The sequence below is a fragment of the Gavia stellata genome, chromosome 21 (genome assembly GCF_030936135.1).
Source record: "Gavia stellata isolate bGavSte3 chromosome 21, bGavSte3.hap2, whole genome shotgun sequence".
NCBI classification, from domain to species: domain Eukaryota; kingdom Metazoa; phylum Chordata; class Aves; order Gaviiformes; family Gaviidae; genus Gavia; species Gavia stellata.
In genome coordinates this window covers 5,762,829-5,782,137 of record NC_082614.1, presented here as the reverse complement: position 1 = coordinate 5,782,137, position 19,309 = coordinate 5,762,829, and the positions used below count along the sequence as shown (strand labels likewise).

At 42.5% G+C, this 19,309-nt stretch overlaps 1 protein-coding gene across 1 annotated transcript; it reads right to left on the bottom strand.

The window, feature by feature from the left end:
* KLHL22 (kelch like family member 22) lies at positions 1-18,930 on the bottom strand. The gene is made up of 7 exons (XM_059827670.1): positions 18,895-18,930; positions 7,980-8,232; positions 6,900-7,065; positions 5,200-5,918; positions 3,865-4,057; positions 2,211-2,444; positions 1-1,145 (listed from the first exon to the last, which is right to left on the bottom strand). The coding sequence occupies exons 2-7, from the start codon at positions 8,204-8,206 to the stop codon at positions 768-770; spliced, it is 1,917 nt and encodes a 638-aa protein (XP_059683653.1). The 5' UTR covers positions 8,207-8,232; positions 18,895-18,930; the 3' UTR covers positions 1-767.
* Between the last annotated feature and the right edge of the window lie 379 nt (positions 18,931-19,309).

Genomic DNA, 19,309 nt, shown 5'->3' with positions numbered 1-19,309 from the left:
TCTGACAAGGATTTATTCATTTATGCTTGTGAACAAATGTGTCTGACAGTTGAACGATGAGATTGCCATACTCTGTACAGAGAGTTTTTTCTAGAAATCTTCTTTCCACTGTGTTCACAGAACTTGCAGTATAGAAGTTCAGGAGTGGGTGTCAGTTCACAGACTCTAACCCAGTTACAAAGATGGCTGCATGCCCAGATGAGATGAAGGTTCAGACTTTCTTGCTGCTGTTCCTGTTTCTGTATGTTCAATCTTGCTGAAAAGCTAATCAAGCTGTCTGACACCTGGCACAGGAGGGAGACACTAGGTGTTACCTTCCTGTGTTAAGCTGGCCAGGAAGTTTTATTACCAAAAAGAAAAGGAAAAAAAAAATCTCAAAAAGCTATTTCAAGCTAAAAGCTGGAAGGAAATAAGCTAGTCAAGCTGAGCTTTCTATGCCTTTTTTCTGTCCATGCTGAAGGTTGAGAAAAGTCTGCTTCGAAGGAAAAGAACCTCTATACTTCAACTGGGGGAAATGGCAGTTCTGTGGTTACTTCAAAAATGCTGCTTTCTGGCAGGTGGGCAGATACTGACCGTAAGTGGCATTTTGTGCAGAACACTTGCAGATGGGCAGATATTGACTGTGAATGGCATTTTGTGCAGAACACTTATTTTTCAAACCTTTAAATACTGATTTATGTATATAAGAAAGACATATAAAATCTCTAAATATTTTCTCCAAGCCTTAGTTTTGTCATCCACTGGCAAAAAATAAATATTAAAGTTTTCTAATCTTCACTTGAATTGTCAAATTCCTCCCAGTCTGATACGCTCATAACTTCTGATGGAAAGTCAAGGTGATACTTCACGCGGTCTGCATGCCATTCTGAGAACCATTTCTCTGTTTCCATTAAAATAGCCCTGGGCAAAGTGAGGACGCAGGCAGCCATCCCAGAAATATCATCCTCCAACTGGGGTCCTTCCTCCCAACAGTCTCTCTCTGCATCGTAAATGTGGACATAGTCCATGCGGATTCCTCTGTTGTGGGATCTGCCTCCCAAGACGTAGATCCGGTTGTCTAAGACTGCAATACCTGGCTCTCCATGTCCTGCGGGAAGTGGACACACATTTGTCCACTGATCAGTGCTTGGCCTATAGCAGGCAACCTGTAAAAAAAAGACAGACATTAGCCAAAATCAAACTTGTATCTTAGTGACAGAGCCTGGCCATATGGCAAACTATTTAGGAAGCCATGCAATATCATCAGTCTTTTGACAGGGTGTTGATAATGGAGAGAGCATATCACTATGTAGTAGAAGTACAGTACTCAGCAGAAAACTCTGCATAGTTGCCATATAGCTTTGAATCACAACTTCTGACCCTGCTGCTGGAGTAACAGCTGTATGTCATTCAAAAAATGTATACAAAAGTGAAAGAGATGGGGACACATGCTAATATAAGCTCAGACATAATGCATCTGTTTGCATTAGGAAAAAATGTGCTGAACATACAAATATGAAAAACCTGCTAAGCTGTCTCTGCACCGTATGTTGGGAAGTTTTAGATTTCATTGGGTACTTACTTGGCTAACTGCTTTTATTTGTAAGCACCTTTTTAACATTCAGATACACTTTTCAGCTAGATTTAATTCTGCCATCTTCACTGACTTCATCAGAGCAGTTACTTTTGTGTCTTCTTTTCATGTCTCTAGCAGTTCTAGAAGCTGGAATAAGACTCAAGAGAATTCTCTCCAGCCATCACTTATCATCAGGTATTGTACATTTAATTGCATTATACAATTGCCATCCAATATATCCTTAACAAATCTGTCCTGCAATTATACATGGGTAATTCAAAAGTCCTCGACTTAGGAAAAAATGTACCTGAGAAGACAATGTAAAGTAAATTTAGTTGATGTGCTACTTATTGGGTATGTGCATGTCCACATACCCAATGATGAATGTTATCCATCAAAAATGTTTTAAAATTGGTAAGAATTCCAAGTGCTAGAGCTTTAGTGCTTTGTGGGTTAGATAATGCCTTCAAGGCAGGCAGCAGTAAATAAATCATTGCAAGTTCTGCAACTGAGTGGGGGAGAGCTGGTGCAGTAGCTGTTGCTGGGCAGACAGTTTTATTTGCATACTTAGTAGGAGAAAGACATTACGTCAGAGTGCAAGCATCCATACGAAACAGACTCTTCCAAGAGAGACACAGGTATGACATGCTTTCACCTGGTGAACATCCCTTCTGTAGCCAGAATCATTGTTGCTTCCTCCAATTACGTAGAGCTTTCCTAGCAGTGCAGCCATCCCATGCCAAGCACGTCTCACTGGACCATCTGCTAAAACGTCCCAGCGGTCAGTCTTTGGGTCATAACATTGTAGCTCCTTCAAATAGTCTTCTCCTCTCCTCCCACAAGTAATATACATCTTCCCATCCAGTGCTGCTCCAGCATGTGCATATACCTGTATCACCACATGGGAAAGCAAGAGGTTGAGGTCTGGATTGAGGTATTTCTCCCAGTTTCAAAGTATGGAATAGACATTAAGGGAGTGACATTCTTTATGAGTTATGCAGATATCAACATCTGGAAGGATTTTCGTATAGACAATTCCTTTCTAGGTGATTATGCCATAAGTGTGAATTTCTGAACGAAATACACTAGAATTTCTAAAGCTTCCAGAACTGCAGTGCTTCTCATTCTTTACTGTTAGAAGATCATTCATACTATTACTTTTCTCCCTAGTCTACTTGGAAGTCTTTCTGTTGGATATTTTTCTTACACAAGCAATGTTACCAAGAATGCAAGATATCCTACTTAGCAGTACTCAGTTGGATCTTAAGGCTTTTTATATTCCCAGCATTGACACACGTTTGTTATCTGCAACCTCATACAAACTGTTTATCCTCTTCTGCCTTTGCATCCCTTTCGCAAAATTGCAGTAATATTTATGTTTCTCAGGTGTCCTGAGATTCTCTATTGAGAGGCATTATGAAATCACAAATATGATTTTGTGCTGGTCACTAGACCCAAAGCTTTTAAAAGGTGTAGTAGAAATCAGCATAGTTTCCTGAAAGATTACTTAGGATTTTAGTTTTCTTCCCCAACCAAGATTCACAAGCAGTTGTTTGTATTTATCTTCTTCCTTTGCAACACTTCTAACCTGAAAATGGAAATTCTTGCCTTTTTTAGCTATATTAGAAATTGAAACAAACTTTTCCACTCATAGCCCCAATTCCCATGTCACTACACCATCTTCTGGTTCCTGAGGTCATGACTGCTAGTTTGGCAATTGCTGTTCTAGAAGGATAAATGGTACTGATGACAAAAGATAGCTATTCACTCACATATTTCAACTGAGTAATGGTCTTATGTTAGCTGACTGAGGTGTGCTTCTGCATCACATAAGCTATTGTCACCACAACTTGTTACCAAATCTCAGTTCTGTGTCCAGGAACTAATTAGTTTATAGAAACTGATGTACCTTCTTATTGGGGCATTATCTTTTCTGATCAGGACTAAAGCATGTTGTCAGGACTGTAAGCGAGAAGCTTGTACTACTGTGGCTCATAGTTTACCTGCCTAGGAGGAATGGCAGCTTCCTGTTCCCAGAGGTTATGTGTTCAGTTTTAAATGGTTTTAAGGATTAACGCAATAAAGGTGCAGAGGAAAACAACAAGAAAACGAGAAAAATAAGCATTTAACCTCAAAATGTAATTTTTATATATTCTCCTTTCTTGATATTAATTTACCCCATATACAGAGGCTACTGTTTCCCATCTGAATATCAGCAGATTTAAAGCTACACATGAGAAAAGCATCTAAAAAGATTAAATCAGGAATTGGGAAACAGTAATAGAGTGTGTGGCTAATGCACTCCTTACCTCCTTCTTCAGAGGTGTCACATATTCCCAGGTGTTGCTTTTAGGGTCATATCTCTCTACTTCCCTCAGGTCTTCATGGTAATCTCGGCCTGCGACGGCATATATATAGTTGTCCACGACACAAACACTAAGGTCAGCATGCTCTTGCTGTAGGGACTGGATCTGGAACCATTTGTTGTGTCGCGGATCATACCTTGTAAAAGAACGGGATCAAAGAAAGTTATTCATACAGCCACAGAATCATTGCTGGAATAGCAGACAGCACGACAGATGTGGGTTACTGTACTGTCTTTGGCTGAAATTGAGCTCAGATGTAAGTGGAGTGAAATTTGGCCTTGTCAGCATTTTATTATTAGTAAAGTTGTTTTATTCTATTTTTAGAAGATGTATTTTAGCTGACATAATCATGCTATAAAAGCCTAGGTTTTCCATTATCTTATACACTGCTGTCAGGTTATATATCAAAATCTCTGCTTGCACAAAGCCATTCTACAAGGTAAAACAGTCTACAAATAGCACAAAGACTGAATCTGGATCTTCAAGAGTCCAAGAAGGGCATAAATATGTGGTGGGTTCTTTGATTCTTTTCCCCAAGTATCTGCTGCTTAAAGTGAACCTCATGATTCACTCATGATCAAAATATCTATCTGGTCTGGAAATTTTAGTTACAGAGAAAACTGGTTGTGAAGTGAAACTATGCATGCCATAAAATAAGGGCAACTCCGCTAAAACTAGTAAAAATGACCACAATATAAAGACAAAAGGGTTTATATCTGTTTTTGCAATGTAATGGGCAGTAAGGTCTAAACCTGATCCTTCCTCCTGCTCTTTTCCCTGGCACAGAAGAATATAAGAGGACCCTGAAATGCTGCTAATGTGCACACAAATTCTTGAAAATCAACTAGTAATAGCATTTTATTTAAAAACCCTTTTTGGTAGCTAAATCCCCAATACGGACCAAAACTACATGCAGAGGACTTCTAGAAAATCCTAGTTCAAGAGCATCTAGACAATCTAGCATTCTAGGTTCCTTACTGCTTCCCACATCTTTAATACTTCCCCCCTCCAACAAGGCAGAAAGTAGCACACGTAGTACTCTTGAATGAGTAGCTGTTTCTACCCTATCAGGCTTGACTTTGTCCCATAAGCACTGCTGGAAGCTTCCTGTTACTATGAGGCTCATTTCTTTATTTCTTGTGTTTTCTTTCAGTGAGGCCTCTGCTCAGTTCCAAATCTTTTGGCTAGCAAGTGTATAGACTGTGCTACTGGCTTACTGACTCAGAGATCGGCAACAGGGTGGTAATAAAAATAATAGCAGGATTATCCTTATCTTACCTCCAACACCTTGACTCTGCTCGAAAACCACTTACATTGTTGTCTCCGCCAATTAAATATACAAAATTATTGAGAACAGCAATCCCTTGGTTGGACATTCTGGGGGCTAGTGCAGCTGTAAAGTGCCTCCACTCTCCCAACAAGGGATTCAGATACTTGGCTTGATCACTGAGAACAATGGATGGAGTAGAATGCATCCCTCCAAATCCCACTACACACTGGAACTCTGATCTCAGCTGTGTCTGGGAGCTCTGAAGCATTGGCTGAAGACATTCATTCTTGTGGTACATTAATGCATCTGCGACTGTATCTTTTAAAGGACATGGACTTAATTTGTCATGAAGCCTTTGCAGGATCTGGGGTTCCATCAGAGGAAAACGAACTGTCTCAAGTAGCTTAAGGGGCTCCATCAGGGAGACCTGATCTGTCTCCAGTTGCTCTGGAGAATAATGATAAAAAAGTGCCCCATCATAAACTTCAAACTCATAGTTAACCTCCAAACGGTTGCTGCTGAGAAGGGAGTAGACCTTCTGCAAGGGTAGCTGTCGGTACACTTGTGTCCTTGAGAAAGCTGCAAAGTTCTTCAAAATGTAGGAGTCCAGCTGATCACTTAAATGTCTCAAGTCATAATGGTCAGCTAGTCTGTATATGTCGAGGATGTTCTCTTCGTCTACCCAGGACATGAGAAAATCACAACAGAACTTAATGACTTCTGGAATCTGCAAGAGAGAGGTATTTTTCATTTCAGACACCACTTGCCCCACACTCAAGAGACAAGTGACAGAAGCCTGGGATGACCGTAAGAAAGTTGTCCACAAGACAACTGCTCTCCTCACAGTCTGATCACCATGTTCACTTGTGCCTGATTCACCTTTCTCCAGAGAAAAAGAACTCAACATGGGTATGTAGATGAATATAATACTGTATCTGTAACAAATATATTTGCATCACTCAAGAGCACAGGAAGCCATTTGAAAGGAAAATTAATATTTAGTGTTGTCTTCTGAATACAATTTGAAGTTGTATCTGGCAGGAGGGACTACCGGCAAATAAAGAACTAAATGCTGTCCAAGAGCCCCTCTGCTAAGAAAGTGGTGCTAAGTGTGTAGAAACCAACAAAAGCAAGCACCAAGAAAGTTTAAGGTTTAGTACAAAAGCCCTGTGCAGTGGTTAGCTGCAGGGGAAATTAGAGAAAAAAACCTTGTCTTAAAGGCACATGAACTCTGCACTTAGTGCAGAAACCACAGTGGTAGGATTTCCTGTAGTGATGGGGTCAGGGGAGGTTATGTGCCTGCGGACTCAATCTGGGGAAGATCTTGGCAGGCTTGAGCAGCACAACAATTTCTAAGCAGCAAGCCCTGTCCTTTACCATAGGCCAGAGGTATTCTATTCTAGGGAAGCTTTCATAAGCAGATCAGTGGAAGTGAGTCGTGTATAAAATAGTCCTCCAGATGAAATGGTAAATTTTTATAAGTAATAAAACCATTGGCAAAAATGAGACGTGCATGCACTCATTCATTGTTCCTAGCCTTCCATAGTTAGTTCCAGTGGATACAGCATCCCAAAGAAATTCTTCTCATCAGACCCATGCTCTTTTTCACCCCCTAGCCCTTCATCTAACCAGATATCCGTGTTTTCTTTTTGTTTCATTGTTGCTTTTGTTTCTTGCTTCTTTTTTGTCACATCTCCCAGTACCTCACCTGAAGCTGACAGGCTGCAGCTAAGGTTTCCTGTACACTGTTCACACTGAGTTCCAGCTCAGAAGTGTAAATGAAGTTCAAGATTTTACACATTGCATTGTAGGAGATGCCGTGAATATGAACTTCTTCTTGTTCCATCTCTCTCAGTCCTCCTGCAAACATTCCTCTGCAAAAAAGACAAGGCACATGCTGTGGCAGATTTGCATTGAAGCTATTTTCAGTTTGCTTATCTTCTGTTGTCCTGGGAACATAAAAAATACTCAGAAAGATAAAAACCTAGCCAGACACTGTTATGGGATTACCTCTTCTCTAAGCCAATGATACAAAGAGTACAGGCCTTTTAGGACCTAAGAAAGTAATACTCTTCATTCTGCAGGAAAACAGTAGGGGCCATTGGAAAGGTATGATTCACAGCTGAAGGCCTTAAATACAGACCCAGAACATATGGATAGTCAATGGGGAGAGGCAGATACTGTGGGTGTGGGGGAAGAGGAACAACAGAGGAACTTGGGACCGTAGGCATTTTTTCTAAGCTAGAGCAGTTCTTCCTCCAGTTAGAAGTTTGTCTGTATTGCCATGGGATTTGTTTGTTTGCTCTGTGAAAATAAAGTCAGTTCAAGAAACTGCTAGTCAAATTGACTAGGGGCGTGCCTGATTTAATGGGCAGTGAGGCACACTACAGGGACGTAACAGAGGAGTAACCCACTTCCAATGACTTTTTGTGTGTTATGAAATGATCAACATAATGGGCAAACTCTTAAAATGCTAAGGATATGTTAAAAGCCACCCAGAGAGCATTTCTGCAGAAGACACCCGTTAAGATAGTCTCTCCTCTTTATACACCTCCAAGTACCACAGGCAGTGAATTTAGTGGAGGTAAGCTCAGTGTGCAGTAACGAGAGCTTTATTTCTGTAGAGACATAACAGAGAGATGAATAAAGCCATACTTAGTATTTTAAATACGTTCAGTTCCATCTTATGGGTCTAATTTTACATCCAGAAGCAGTGTGCCAAGATTTGGATGCTGCAGATTTGAGTAACATTCAGACACATGCTTGTTACAGCCATACTGAAGTGTACCTGAAATAGTCACAGGATGCAGCTAGAAGTATGCGATGAGCCTCAATAGGTTTTTCTTCCACTACCAGAACTACATCGAAGAGGATGCTGCTGTCTCGGAGAGATACCAAGCCACTGAGCAAGGCCTGAGAGTGCTCTGCACTGCGGTATGTGTTGCTGGTGCGCTGCTGAAGGGAGGGCTCCAGTTGAGCTTTGTGTGGCTGAGTCAGCTCCTGATCCTCCGCCATCCCAGGCAGAAATGCTCAGCCACCAGCTGTAGCAGAATGAAATCTGTGAGACAACAGAATCAGCAAAGGTTTGTGCCTTTTGCTGTACGAATGGTCCTCTGACCCCCGTCTGTCACAGTAAATAAATCAAACCAACTCTTCAGTCAATAGAGAGACAGTTCTACCCTGAAGAAATTATTCTGAATGATGATACTGGAAATAGGTGTATATCAGCAGACCAAACTGGCAGAACATGGTTTTTCAAACAAGTATTCTGACTCTTGGGTTTTCAGTCCAAGAGTCAGAGTACGTAGCATGTGGGGATATTTTTTTTTTCTTAGCAAGAGTTTCACTTCCCAACCCACTACCAGAACCCCTTGTTTCCTTTGCATTTCTGCATAATTTATAACAAAGAACAAAACGGACATAATTTTTGCCAAATTCCAAGTTGCCTAGTATCCTCAGATAACTTTGCTGCAATATAAGTTGCACTTTCACTCATTCTTTTGACATTTTACCCCAGAATCTGAAAGCTCTCCTCTCTTCCTGTCTTTGCTTTTTAATTTTGCTTAGCTGAGCACATTTCCACCTATCATTCTATAAAATACTGTATGAAACTGTAGCCTTGAAAGTGAGTTTCTTTATTGTGACAACTTCAAGCTAGTCTGCACAACTGCTTTTTACTTCACCGTGATTCCCTGCAGAAAGAGGGTATTTCCTCCAGCGTAGGCAGTGTAGAGGGCTATCCTCTACCTTTTTCTAGGGCTGCCATTGACACTGTAGGAAGGTCCCCTATGGCACATGGGGAAGCACCTCTAAAAAGCTAGCTGGAAGTGACTGTGTTTCACATCTACGGTTAAGCTCTCAAAATCTCATGAGTCCTCTTCTACCATCCTGTAATCTACGCTTTCCATTGTCTTTGAAGAATGTCAGAAGTTGTAGCAGTTAGAGCTCATAGACTCTATGCAGTTGTCAGAGCACATTAAAAAAAGCCACGTTAGCAAAAGGAAGTAACTTAGCTGATATGGCTGCTTAAAACACAGTTATAATAGCCTCTCCTCCAGTGGCCTGGGAAATAGCTTAGTGGCACAAGGGATAGTCACAAGGGGTTATCAGCAGTCAGAGAAGCAAAAGCAGAACAAACCCAGCAAATCCAAACAAACAATGAAGAAATGGAACCATTGTTTAATTGTGCCAGCCATAGACAGTGAATGCAGCATTGGAAATCTCTCAAAGTATTGCAAGGTATTCTGTGTGTGGTCAGTGAGGAAGGAGCTATCTGAATGACACCAAGAAATATGAAAGTGTTTATTGCTCTGCCTGAGGGAAGTTACCCTATAGTGTCCAAAACAAAAGGAAGCTAGGTAGCATTGCATGGTAAATGGGACAGAAAAAAAACCTGAAAAAGCATATTAATGGTTGTCTTTGCCAGCAAAACCAAGACACCCAGCTCACAAGAGGAGCTCTGGTGAGACAGCCTTCTAGGGAGCACATTCAGGTCAATTATATGGGGGAAACTATCCATCATCAGCTGAAGAGATGAGTAATGGATTATTTTTCATGACAAGTAGATGCTTTTCCTAGAAATAAGATGACTGCTTTTGAAGCCGACAAAACATTAATGTATCATTTGATTTGCTCCTGGGGAACACTGAAAGTGATGGATTGATGCAAGGGAGATAAAATAGTAAGAAAGGCAAGTGAAGGAATGAGTGTTACTAGATGTTGATCAGAAATTTCCTTTTCACTAGAAGGGAATAAATGCAGCAAAACCAAAGTAGGGTGAGATATGGTCCAAATGAGGAACAGATTCAGATGAACCACATTAACTTTGTTAATGTGGTTTAATGTGGTTAATGCTCCAAAAAAGGTTGCATCTTTTCAGCTACTTAGAGAGCCTATATCAAAAGAAGTCTCCATGAGAGTAAAAACATTGCATCAAAAAGCAGAAGTAAATGTAACAAATGAACTATTTTCTGAATTCAAAGACTTTTGTTGGATAGGGGAAACAGCATGACCTTTATTACAGTCTTATAGTGTGTCATATAGTGTAGCCATTGGTGGAAGAGAGGCTAGGGAGAAATAAATGAGATATATTAAACTACAGAGGCCATTGAACCCATGTAACAAGTGTTAACAAAGAAATGTATTATAGAAGTGAGAGAGAGATAAACATGCAGGGTAGAGTGGCAAACCTGTATAATCATGCCAAGCCTTTATTTAAATCTACCTTTAATTAATATAACTGTAGGCAGTTACTATTCAGAATACATTCTTGTGCTGGTTTTGGCTGGGATAGAGTTAATTTTGCTCATAGTAGCTAGTATAGGGCTTTGTTCTGGATTTGTACTAAAACCAGTATTGATACACAGGGATGTTTTAGTTACTGCTGAGCAGTGCTTACACAGAGTCAAGGCCTTTTCTGCTCCTCACCCCGCCCCACCAGCGAGTAGGCTGGGGGTGCACAAGAAGTTGGGAGGGGACACAGCCGGGACAGCTGACCACAACTGGCCAAAGGGATATTCCATACCACATGATGTCATGCTCAGTATATAAACTAGGGGAAAAGCTGGCTGGGGGACCGCTGCTTGGGCTGGGCATCGGTCAGAGGGTGGTGAGCAATTGTTTTCATTTGCATCACTTGCCTTTCTTGTTTGTTGTTGTTTTCATTACAATTTTTATTACCATTATTATTATTAGTTTACTTCATTTATTAAACTGTTTTTATCTCCACCCACGAGCTTTCTCGCTTTTACTTTTCCTATTCTCTCCCCCATCCCAGTGGGGCAGGGGGGGAGTGAGCGAGCGGCTGTGTGGTGCTTAGTTGCCAGCTGGGCTTAAACCATGACAATTCTGTATCCAAATAATCTTAAAAAGGAACAGAAAGGGGGTGAACCTTTCAGCAAGTAAAGCCCCAGAAGGGATCCTGTCTTACAAATATGATAACTGGAACGAGGAAGATCAAACAGTATTATAAAAGAGAGTAAATAAATAAAAAAAAAGAAATAATTCAGGGATTCTGAAGCCTGTATGAACATTAGTTTCTGCAGAGCTTTCAGTGACAAATGGAGATGTCTTGGAGACTGCAGGGAGTTTATCTCGCTGCTAGTTCTACTAGATATGGACTTGAATTATCCCACAACTGTTAGCAATAGCTGAACAAACCAGCACTTCTAGCAGACCTGTGGTAAGCCCAGTGTGGTCAAACATAGATGCTGGGAGTGCAGCGGAACCATCCTCCACAGCTGATTTTTGGCTAGTCAACAGCTGAGACAACAGATATTTTGCTGCACTCTATCTTCTGAATTTTGGCGGTCTCTAATTCTTGTTCTCAACTTCTGCCCCTGGATTGTATCTTGGCTGTCACTGGTGAGCTGGACTGTTCTCACAGTGGTCACTCATGCATGTACATCAACACAAGAGCTGCCTTGTGCATATGGAGCACAGAGCCACTATGGTATGGAAATTCACCACTCCCTATAGCTACCTGTGAGTATTTTGCCACCCGCAGTTATTTGCTGCTGATCAATTTTGGGTGTGTAGGTTGAATACTGATGCTGCTGTGGAAAAAGGGTGGAATACTACTGAGCAGGTACAGTGTATGTGGTCTAAAACTTGCTGGCACTCATAAGCTCTTTTTGTACACGGATGCATGAAGTTTCTTAATTACACTGTGGCTACTCAGAGAACCTGTATCTTGTCATCTATCTCCCTACCGTCCTAAATCAGGCTTCAAGGCTCATAAATAAGTATGAATGCCTATTATAGTTTTAACCAGTGGTAACACACTACTCTAGAAAAATTCTCATGGCTATGATTTTTATGAATTGTTGCCTACTTATTAAAGGTGAGCATTTATGGTATTAATCCATGACATCTGACTGACATAGGTGGGTAAGTCCTCTTCTTTGAGCTAAAAGCTAAGGAAAGCCTCTTAACTCATACCTAGGTAGCCTTAGGAGCTGGTAGACAAGACCTTTAAGACAAGGAAGGCTTGTGGGGGATGGCCAGCAAGATTCACTTAGCTGCTTACTGAGTGCCCTCAGCTTTGTAATAGCTGAACAAGGAGCAGCTGGGGTTGGGTGGGTAGAAAGTTACAGAGTGATTGTTGAAGCAGGGTTAGTGGAGTTGTGTTGTGGGCTTCTTTGAAAGAAAAGTGGGGTGGTTTTGGCATTCAAGATTTCTGGATTAATTGCAGTATACTGGGTGAGCTGATAGTTTAGTGTATTTCTCTGAATATTGTTCTAAATGCTGACTACAAATTTGCTGGGGTGGGGTATTGGTGTTGGCACAGCACCTTGCTTCTCAGGCTGTGTGGTCTAACCTTTCTCCTGTGTGCTTTCTGCCTTTGTTATTGTCTAAAAATCTGGTACTGCAAACAGTGGAAGTGTGCTATTTTATGTGTGGTGTACCAGCTGGGTGGGGGGGAATGACTGTTAATGTATCTAGGAATTGTTATGCTTTGTAAGTGTCCATCAATCTTAAAAACAGCAAGGAACTTTACTGAATAACCTCTGTATATTTTTAGCTGAAAATAATTTAATCCCATCTCCTCAACTTGTATTTTGCTTAATCTTTATTGTCCTTTAAAAAAAAAATCTAAGTGTAGTACAAGCAGTATAGCTCTGAATGGAGAGACAGAACAGGTTTGTTCAGCTTATTGCATGCTACATAAAACCTTCTATTTACTGCTTTTCCTTCCTGGCCACTCACAAACTTTGCTGGCTTTTAGGGCTTGAAACACTATTTTCACAGGCTGGCATATCTGTCCCCGTAAATGAAGGAGCTGCAGGGAGGCCTTTGCTAGCTAACATAAATGCACAGTGCCTTGAACCATGCAGCTCAGTTCCCTCTATCCTGAGCCTCTCTACCAGAAGGTGGCTTGGAGGATGTTCTTGAGGTCTCTCTGCTCTCTTCTGTTATTGAGAAACTTGCTCTACAACTGAGCCAAGTTCCTAGAAATCAGAGTAATACTTTTTCTTTTCCCCCTTCTCCTCTTGTGCAAGTTCCTCAGTGCTGGTCAGCTGTTAACAATGGGATTCAGTGACTGAGTATTGCAGGACTTATCCTAAGGTGAGAAACTATTTCTGTTCACTGTGCTTCTTTAACAGTAGCAAAGATAAAAAGTATTGTTTCATGCTGTGGGATGCTGTTTCCAGAAACAAGGGAAGGCAAATCCTTTTTCCAACCACTCTGAAACTGCAGAGAAAATCACACTAGAGATTTTCTTAGCTGGCTGCACAAGGTATTTGAGACCACGGTTATGTTGGTTTGCATTTGTCTTTTAGAGGACATGGGTTAAGGTAGTGATTAATTTTAGGGTATTACAGTTGAATGTCCAGTAGATAAAGAGGAAGGAGGCGTACGAGGTCAGTAATTGTATGTGTATTTCTATAGCTAATGTAGGAAGACAGGCACTGTTTGGTCACTTCAAATCAAGGAGTTAAAAAAAAAAACCAAAACAAAACAACCAAGCAAAAAAATCTCCCCTAAATGGCAAAACCCTCAGAAGTACCTAGAAGGACATGACTGCTCTTTTTCAATAGACTGAAATTTTCTATTTTCTGTGCCTGGATTCCATTTAGGAACCAGAAGAAAGCAGCCATGCCTTACAACAGTAGACATGGAGGGAGCATGAAGGAAATCTAGTACTTCCTTCTATTTCCTGTACTAGATTCAAAGTCCACTGTATCACTAGTGGTCTCTTGTAATAAGCTTTGGCCACAGTGAAAGCTACAGTGTCTCAGTGGGTTGCTGATAGCTCTGTGTGATTGTCTTGTATTCAAATTCCATTACCACAACATGCTTCTGCAGATTACTTGTATGAAAAAGTACAAGTCTTAGTGAGGCTTCTGATTATGTACAGATGAACAATTATTTCAGTTGAATAAAGAGTTGTGGTTCAGGTTTTTTTTAACAAAGTCCCCTCTTTGATCAATGACAGAATACTTGCTCTCACAGCGAAGATATGTGGTTTATGACTAAAAGAGGTTGGCACTGGGGCAGGAGGAATTGAGGGAATGGATTGTGGCTTGATCATTCAAATGGCAAAATGGTGAGAGACTGGTATGCTGGGTTGCTCTTGTGCTCACTGAAAATCCTCATCCTTTTAAGAACACAAGGTATAGGAATGGAGTAGCTCAACTAGAATGGGGAAAGGAAAAGTTAAAGGCATGGTAAAATAGATGTGGTAGAAGAGAACGCGGTGTCTGTCCTACCTGGATTTTTAAGTGCAGAGCAATTGTTACACCAAGGTGTTTGCATGTTGCTCCAGTAAAGAACATTCTAGGGAGTGGGAATTCATACAGCTTACAGCATGGGCTTCCTGAGATGGAGAACAGAGTCCTGCTTCCCTAAGAATGTATCTGTGTCGTACCCAGGAGCACTTCCCAGCAGCTGGGTCAGGGCATATGTCCTGGATGCATCCTGCTGCCATTATAGATCTATTCAGTCTTTATTTTCTGGTGAAATATGCTGTGCACTGATCTTATGCTTTAAAAATAGTGTAGATAATTTACAGTGCTGAAGTCTGGTATTGCATGGTATGATATACACCTAGACAAGTATTCACCCCTTCTGTGACTAGCATCCATGTCATACAGTGATGCTTACTAGTATGTGGTGTGTGGGTGGGTTTGGGTTTTTTTTTTTGTACGGTTGTGCTGACAGCCTTGATTCTCTACTGTAGAGAAATGGCTGGATAGAGGAAGGATTATCCAAGTTAGTTTCTATGGAAACTCAGACATTTTTGCATTGAAGAGCTTGTGGCTGTCAGTTACATCTCTACAAAGAGGTGTTTTATGGAGATAGTGATATTTTCTTGTGCATCAGCTGTGCCCAAAATAAACTAGAGCTGGCTGGTGTCAGGTATCCAAATCTGTTTAGCTTACTGCCATATGGACAGATGGTTCCAAGTGCGGTAGGGGTCCCATGCTTTCTTAGAATTGTGGAATAATTTAGGCTGGAAAGAAACTTGGGAGGTCTCTAGTCCAACCTCCTGCTTGAAGCAGGAAAAACTTCAAAATTGGGTCAGGATGCTGAGAGCCTTGCCTAGTCAAGTGCAGAATCTCCATCCTCGTCAATAATTGGAAAACTGAGTGCTTAACGATCAAATTTGTTTTCTTCCTTATCCTGTCTGAATGTCTTTTCCTGCAATTTGTGACACTTGCCTCTTGTTCTTGGTGCTGTGCACCACAAAGAGTTTGGCTCTACATTTTCCTGTACCCATTAGATAGCAACTGGCTCTCGCCTTAGCCTTTTCTTTTCTGTATTGAACAAACCCAGCCTTCTTGCCTTGTGTGCACTTGTATCTCTTTGTACATGCTCCTGCCCTGTGTGGTGGTCCTCCACTGAACTCACAGTTTTTTCTTTCAGCATGGAGCTCAAAGTTGGGCATGGTATTCAGGTTTTGAGGGCTTATAAGTGCTGAATAGAGCTGGAAATAATAATTTCCCATGACCTACTGGCGATGTTCTTGCTAACACAGTCCAGTATAAAGCTGGCCCCTATTGGAGGAATCCTATTCAACTTGCTGCTCATCAGGACCCCCAGGCTTTCTTCTTGGAAAGCTGACTTCTAGCCAGGCTTGTCTCCAACCTCCTCTGATATATGGAGTTACTGTGACCCAGGTGCATGACTTCACTTTTGCTATTGAAATGTATGTGGTTCATCTTGGTCCATTCTTAAAGCTTGCTGATGCCCCTCAGTTGCAGCTCTGTCTGCTTTCTTGCAGGCCATCTTCTTCATAACTTTCTTCAAATACAGAGCAACCAGTATGGCATGCTGATTGTGATCCAAATAGATTAGACCCTTAAAAGCCTTAGTGCATTGAAGGAAATTTAGAATCTGTGCCCTAAGGCTTCCCACACCTTCATCTCTCCCTAGGGAGTAACACGAGTTCGGATCTAAGCCAGGCTTCAGCTGAAAGCCGGACAAGGCGACAATATACAAGGCTAGAGCAAAATGCTGGTTATGCTGACTCTTAGGGGCTGCAAATGCAAATAGGCAGAACCTGGCTATGTACCAGAATTTTAACAGGGCAGAGGGCACACAAACAAATAGATCAACTAGTCAGGGAGTGTGCAGAATGGGGATGCAGCTGGGTGCCTGCCAAAATAGTTCAGAAAACAGATGTGATTGCCACAAACAATGTAAACTGAAAAGCAAAACTATTGTTCATTCTAACTGGAGTGCCAATAGTGGAATAATTCACCAACTATATAATAACTTGTAATGGGCACTTGTAAGATTGTTTGCTACATAGAAGACAATTATGTGTAGACAAGACTTAAGCCAGTTTCATGCTTTTTGAAGAAAAAGGGAAGAGAAGAGGCGTGAAGGAAAAACAGAAGCTTTGCTCAGCAGTGCTTCTTTCAGAATTATCCCTCTATGCATTCACAACTGTGCAAAAAAAAAAAAATCTTCTTTCTGAAATACCACTTCACTTGAAGAATCTTCTACAAATACAGGAAACAACCCAAACAACTCCTTTTGGCTGAGGTCCCCACAAAAAGAAAGAAACAAAGATATCTGATAATATCTCAACATTAGTTTTGAACACTCATCAAATGATGAGATGCTTTTGCTAGGTCTATACACATCATCTTTCTTTAAGTCACTAATGGAAATATGCACGCACATCACTCTGGGCTGAATTTCTGAGCCATCTTCAGTTTCTAGCATTAGTAGTATACTCGAAGTGTGGGAGGAAGCCAAAAGGCATCATTTGGGAAACAGCTTTTGCGAACTATGCTGTCTCACAAATTTTGGCATTCCTTCCTTTCAGAAGCAAATACCTGTTGTTTTTTTTTTTTCCCCCAAGCCTATTACAAGTTCTTTCTAGACATATTGAGAATAAAACATGCCATTTAATATGTATATGGCAAAACTCCCATGAAATGTATTTATATTTAAATATATAAATATTTAAAAAGACTTTTCCCCATGAACAGGAGGATAACCTAAAGGAGTATGAGCTTTCTAACTTGAATATTTTGCCTTATCCATGAGTAATTTGCAACTTACACAAATTCATAGAATTGTAAAGTTTTCTGTGGTGCATTTTTGGGAGGCAGCCTGTGGCCCAAATGCTACCATGAAATTGTAATAAGGAAAACAAAAATTCAATACAGTGCTAAAATGCTTTCTCTTACAGCTTCATAATATTTAAAGAGTTTGATTATCTCTTACTACTTTATTTTTTCCTCTTGTTCCTAATCTAGAAACAAGATTTGTTTTTCATCTGAGTCTTTCAATAGTCACGTTCTGGTTTGATGGAGTGGCTGCTTGTGTTTGAAGAAAGGAGTGTTAACCAACTATATTCAGGCAGGGTGTACCTGCCTAACCTAAAAACAAGTGGCCTACCATTAAGACTCCAGCTTTTTCCAGAATCAGGAGGTAGTGTTTAGTTCTATGTCTAGATAGAGCTGGTAAATCTGCAAGGAATACGTTCTTTTGACAGAATTGTTTTAATTATCCCAAGAACTCTTAGAAAGCCCCTCAAAAATCCTGAAGACTTTTCTGTAATAAGAACAACACTTTTTTTAATGAAGCTTCTACAGGATCAAGCTCTTGAAGTAATAATTATGCCAAAATTGACAGTTTATAAATTAGCCAATAGTATATGTTCTATGAATCCTGAGAGTCTCAGATAGTTGGCAAGACTTGAACCTGCTTTGTTGAACTGCTTAAACTACATAATGAATTTTTATGTCTTATATACAAGGAGGAAAAAAAAAATTAGAAAGTAATTAATTCTGTGCCAAATACAACAATTAAGTGACCTGGAAGAGAGCAAAGGGCTCTTCCAGCACATTTGAGCTCTGATTTCTGTATCAAATATTAATTAATTCATATTATTCACCACATTAATTTGTTCCTACAAGGATCTGTGGGTTTGTTTTTTTCCTCCCTGTAGAATATACTCTGTCCTATCAGGAAGACAGAATGAGCAGTTTTCTCTACAGGGGAAGGCTACCTGGAGTTGCACGTCATCAAAAGAAACAGCCTGACTCTAGACTAACCCTGTGATGAAGAGGTGAAAGCCAGTTCAATCACACTTACGGTTTTACTTTCTCTTCCCCTCTTGAAAATGCCTTTGCAGGTCCTGAGACCTAATATCCTCCCACTTGCTCATCCCACCTCCCATGTGGGCAGCCCAAGTGAGGTGGCGCAGGCAGCTTTGCACGGGGACACGGGTCTTGGCCTCGACCTCACCAGGGCATCCTCACAGGGGCTTCCTGCAGGCAGCAGGGCCTTGGCTTCAGCCCTGGCCTGGCTAGGGCAGCCTCGGCGGCTTCGTGTAGGCGGCAGGGCCTTGGTAAGGGGCTGCCTTGGCCCCGCGGGGACGAGGGTGGCCGTGCAGCCGGCAGTGGGGCTGGCGGACCCTGCTCCGGTGCCTGCCGCGCTGCCCCCCCAGACCCGCCCTGGCCGCCGCACCCGGTGGCCCCCCGCCCGTGCCGCCCCCCGCCCCTGGGCACCCCTGCGGCTAGCAGGGGGAAGCGGGACACCGCCTCACCCGCTCGGGCCTCGTCCCGGGGGGCCGAGCCGGGACAAGCTCCCGCACGCGGCTCGCTCGGCCCCCCTGGGGGCCCGGGTAAGGCCGCTGCCGGGGCCGGCTGGGGGGCGCCGCCTCCCCGGGAGCACCGGGCGGGGCAACCAGGGGCCTGCGCTCCCTGTCCCCCCCCTCCGCCGCCACCCCAGCTACCTACCGAGAGCGGCGGCGGCGGCCTCCGCCAGCGGCTTCCGCCTTCATGTGCGACCCGGAAACCACGGCGCCCGCCCGTGACGCGCCCGCCCGGCGAGGGAGGGGCGGCCGCGGCCGGAACCGGGGCGGGCGGCGGGGGCAGGAGCCACCAGCGTCACCGGGGCACCCGCCAGCTCGAGGGGCCCCAGCTGCCGGCGGCGCTGCGGTGTTCCTGGGCGCGGGTGTGCTCGGTGGAGCGCCGGGCCTGTCACCCCCGCAGCGGGGCCAGGGTCTGCGGGCGGCCGCGCCCCCTCGGTGCCGGTGCCCGTGCCCGGGTCGCTATAGCAGGTAGTGTGCCTGGGGCGGGACTACATTTCCCAGCGAGCCCCGCGCAGAGCAGGAAGCTCTCGCGAGAGTTGGCCGAGGTCGCGCCGGGACTT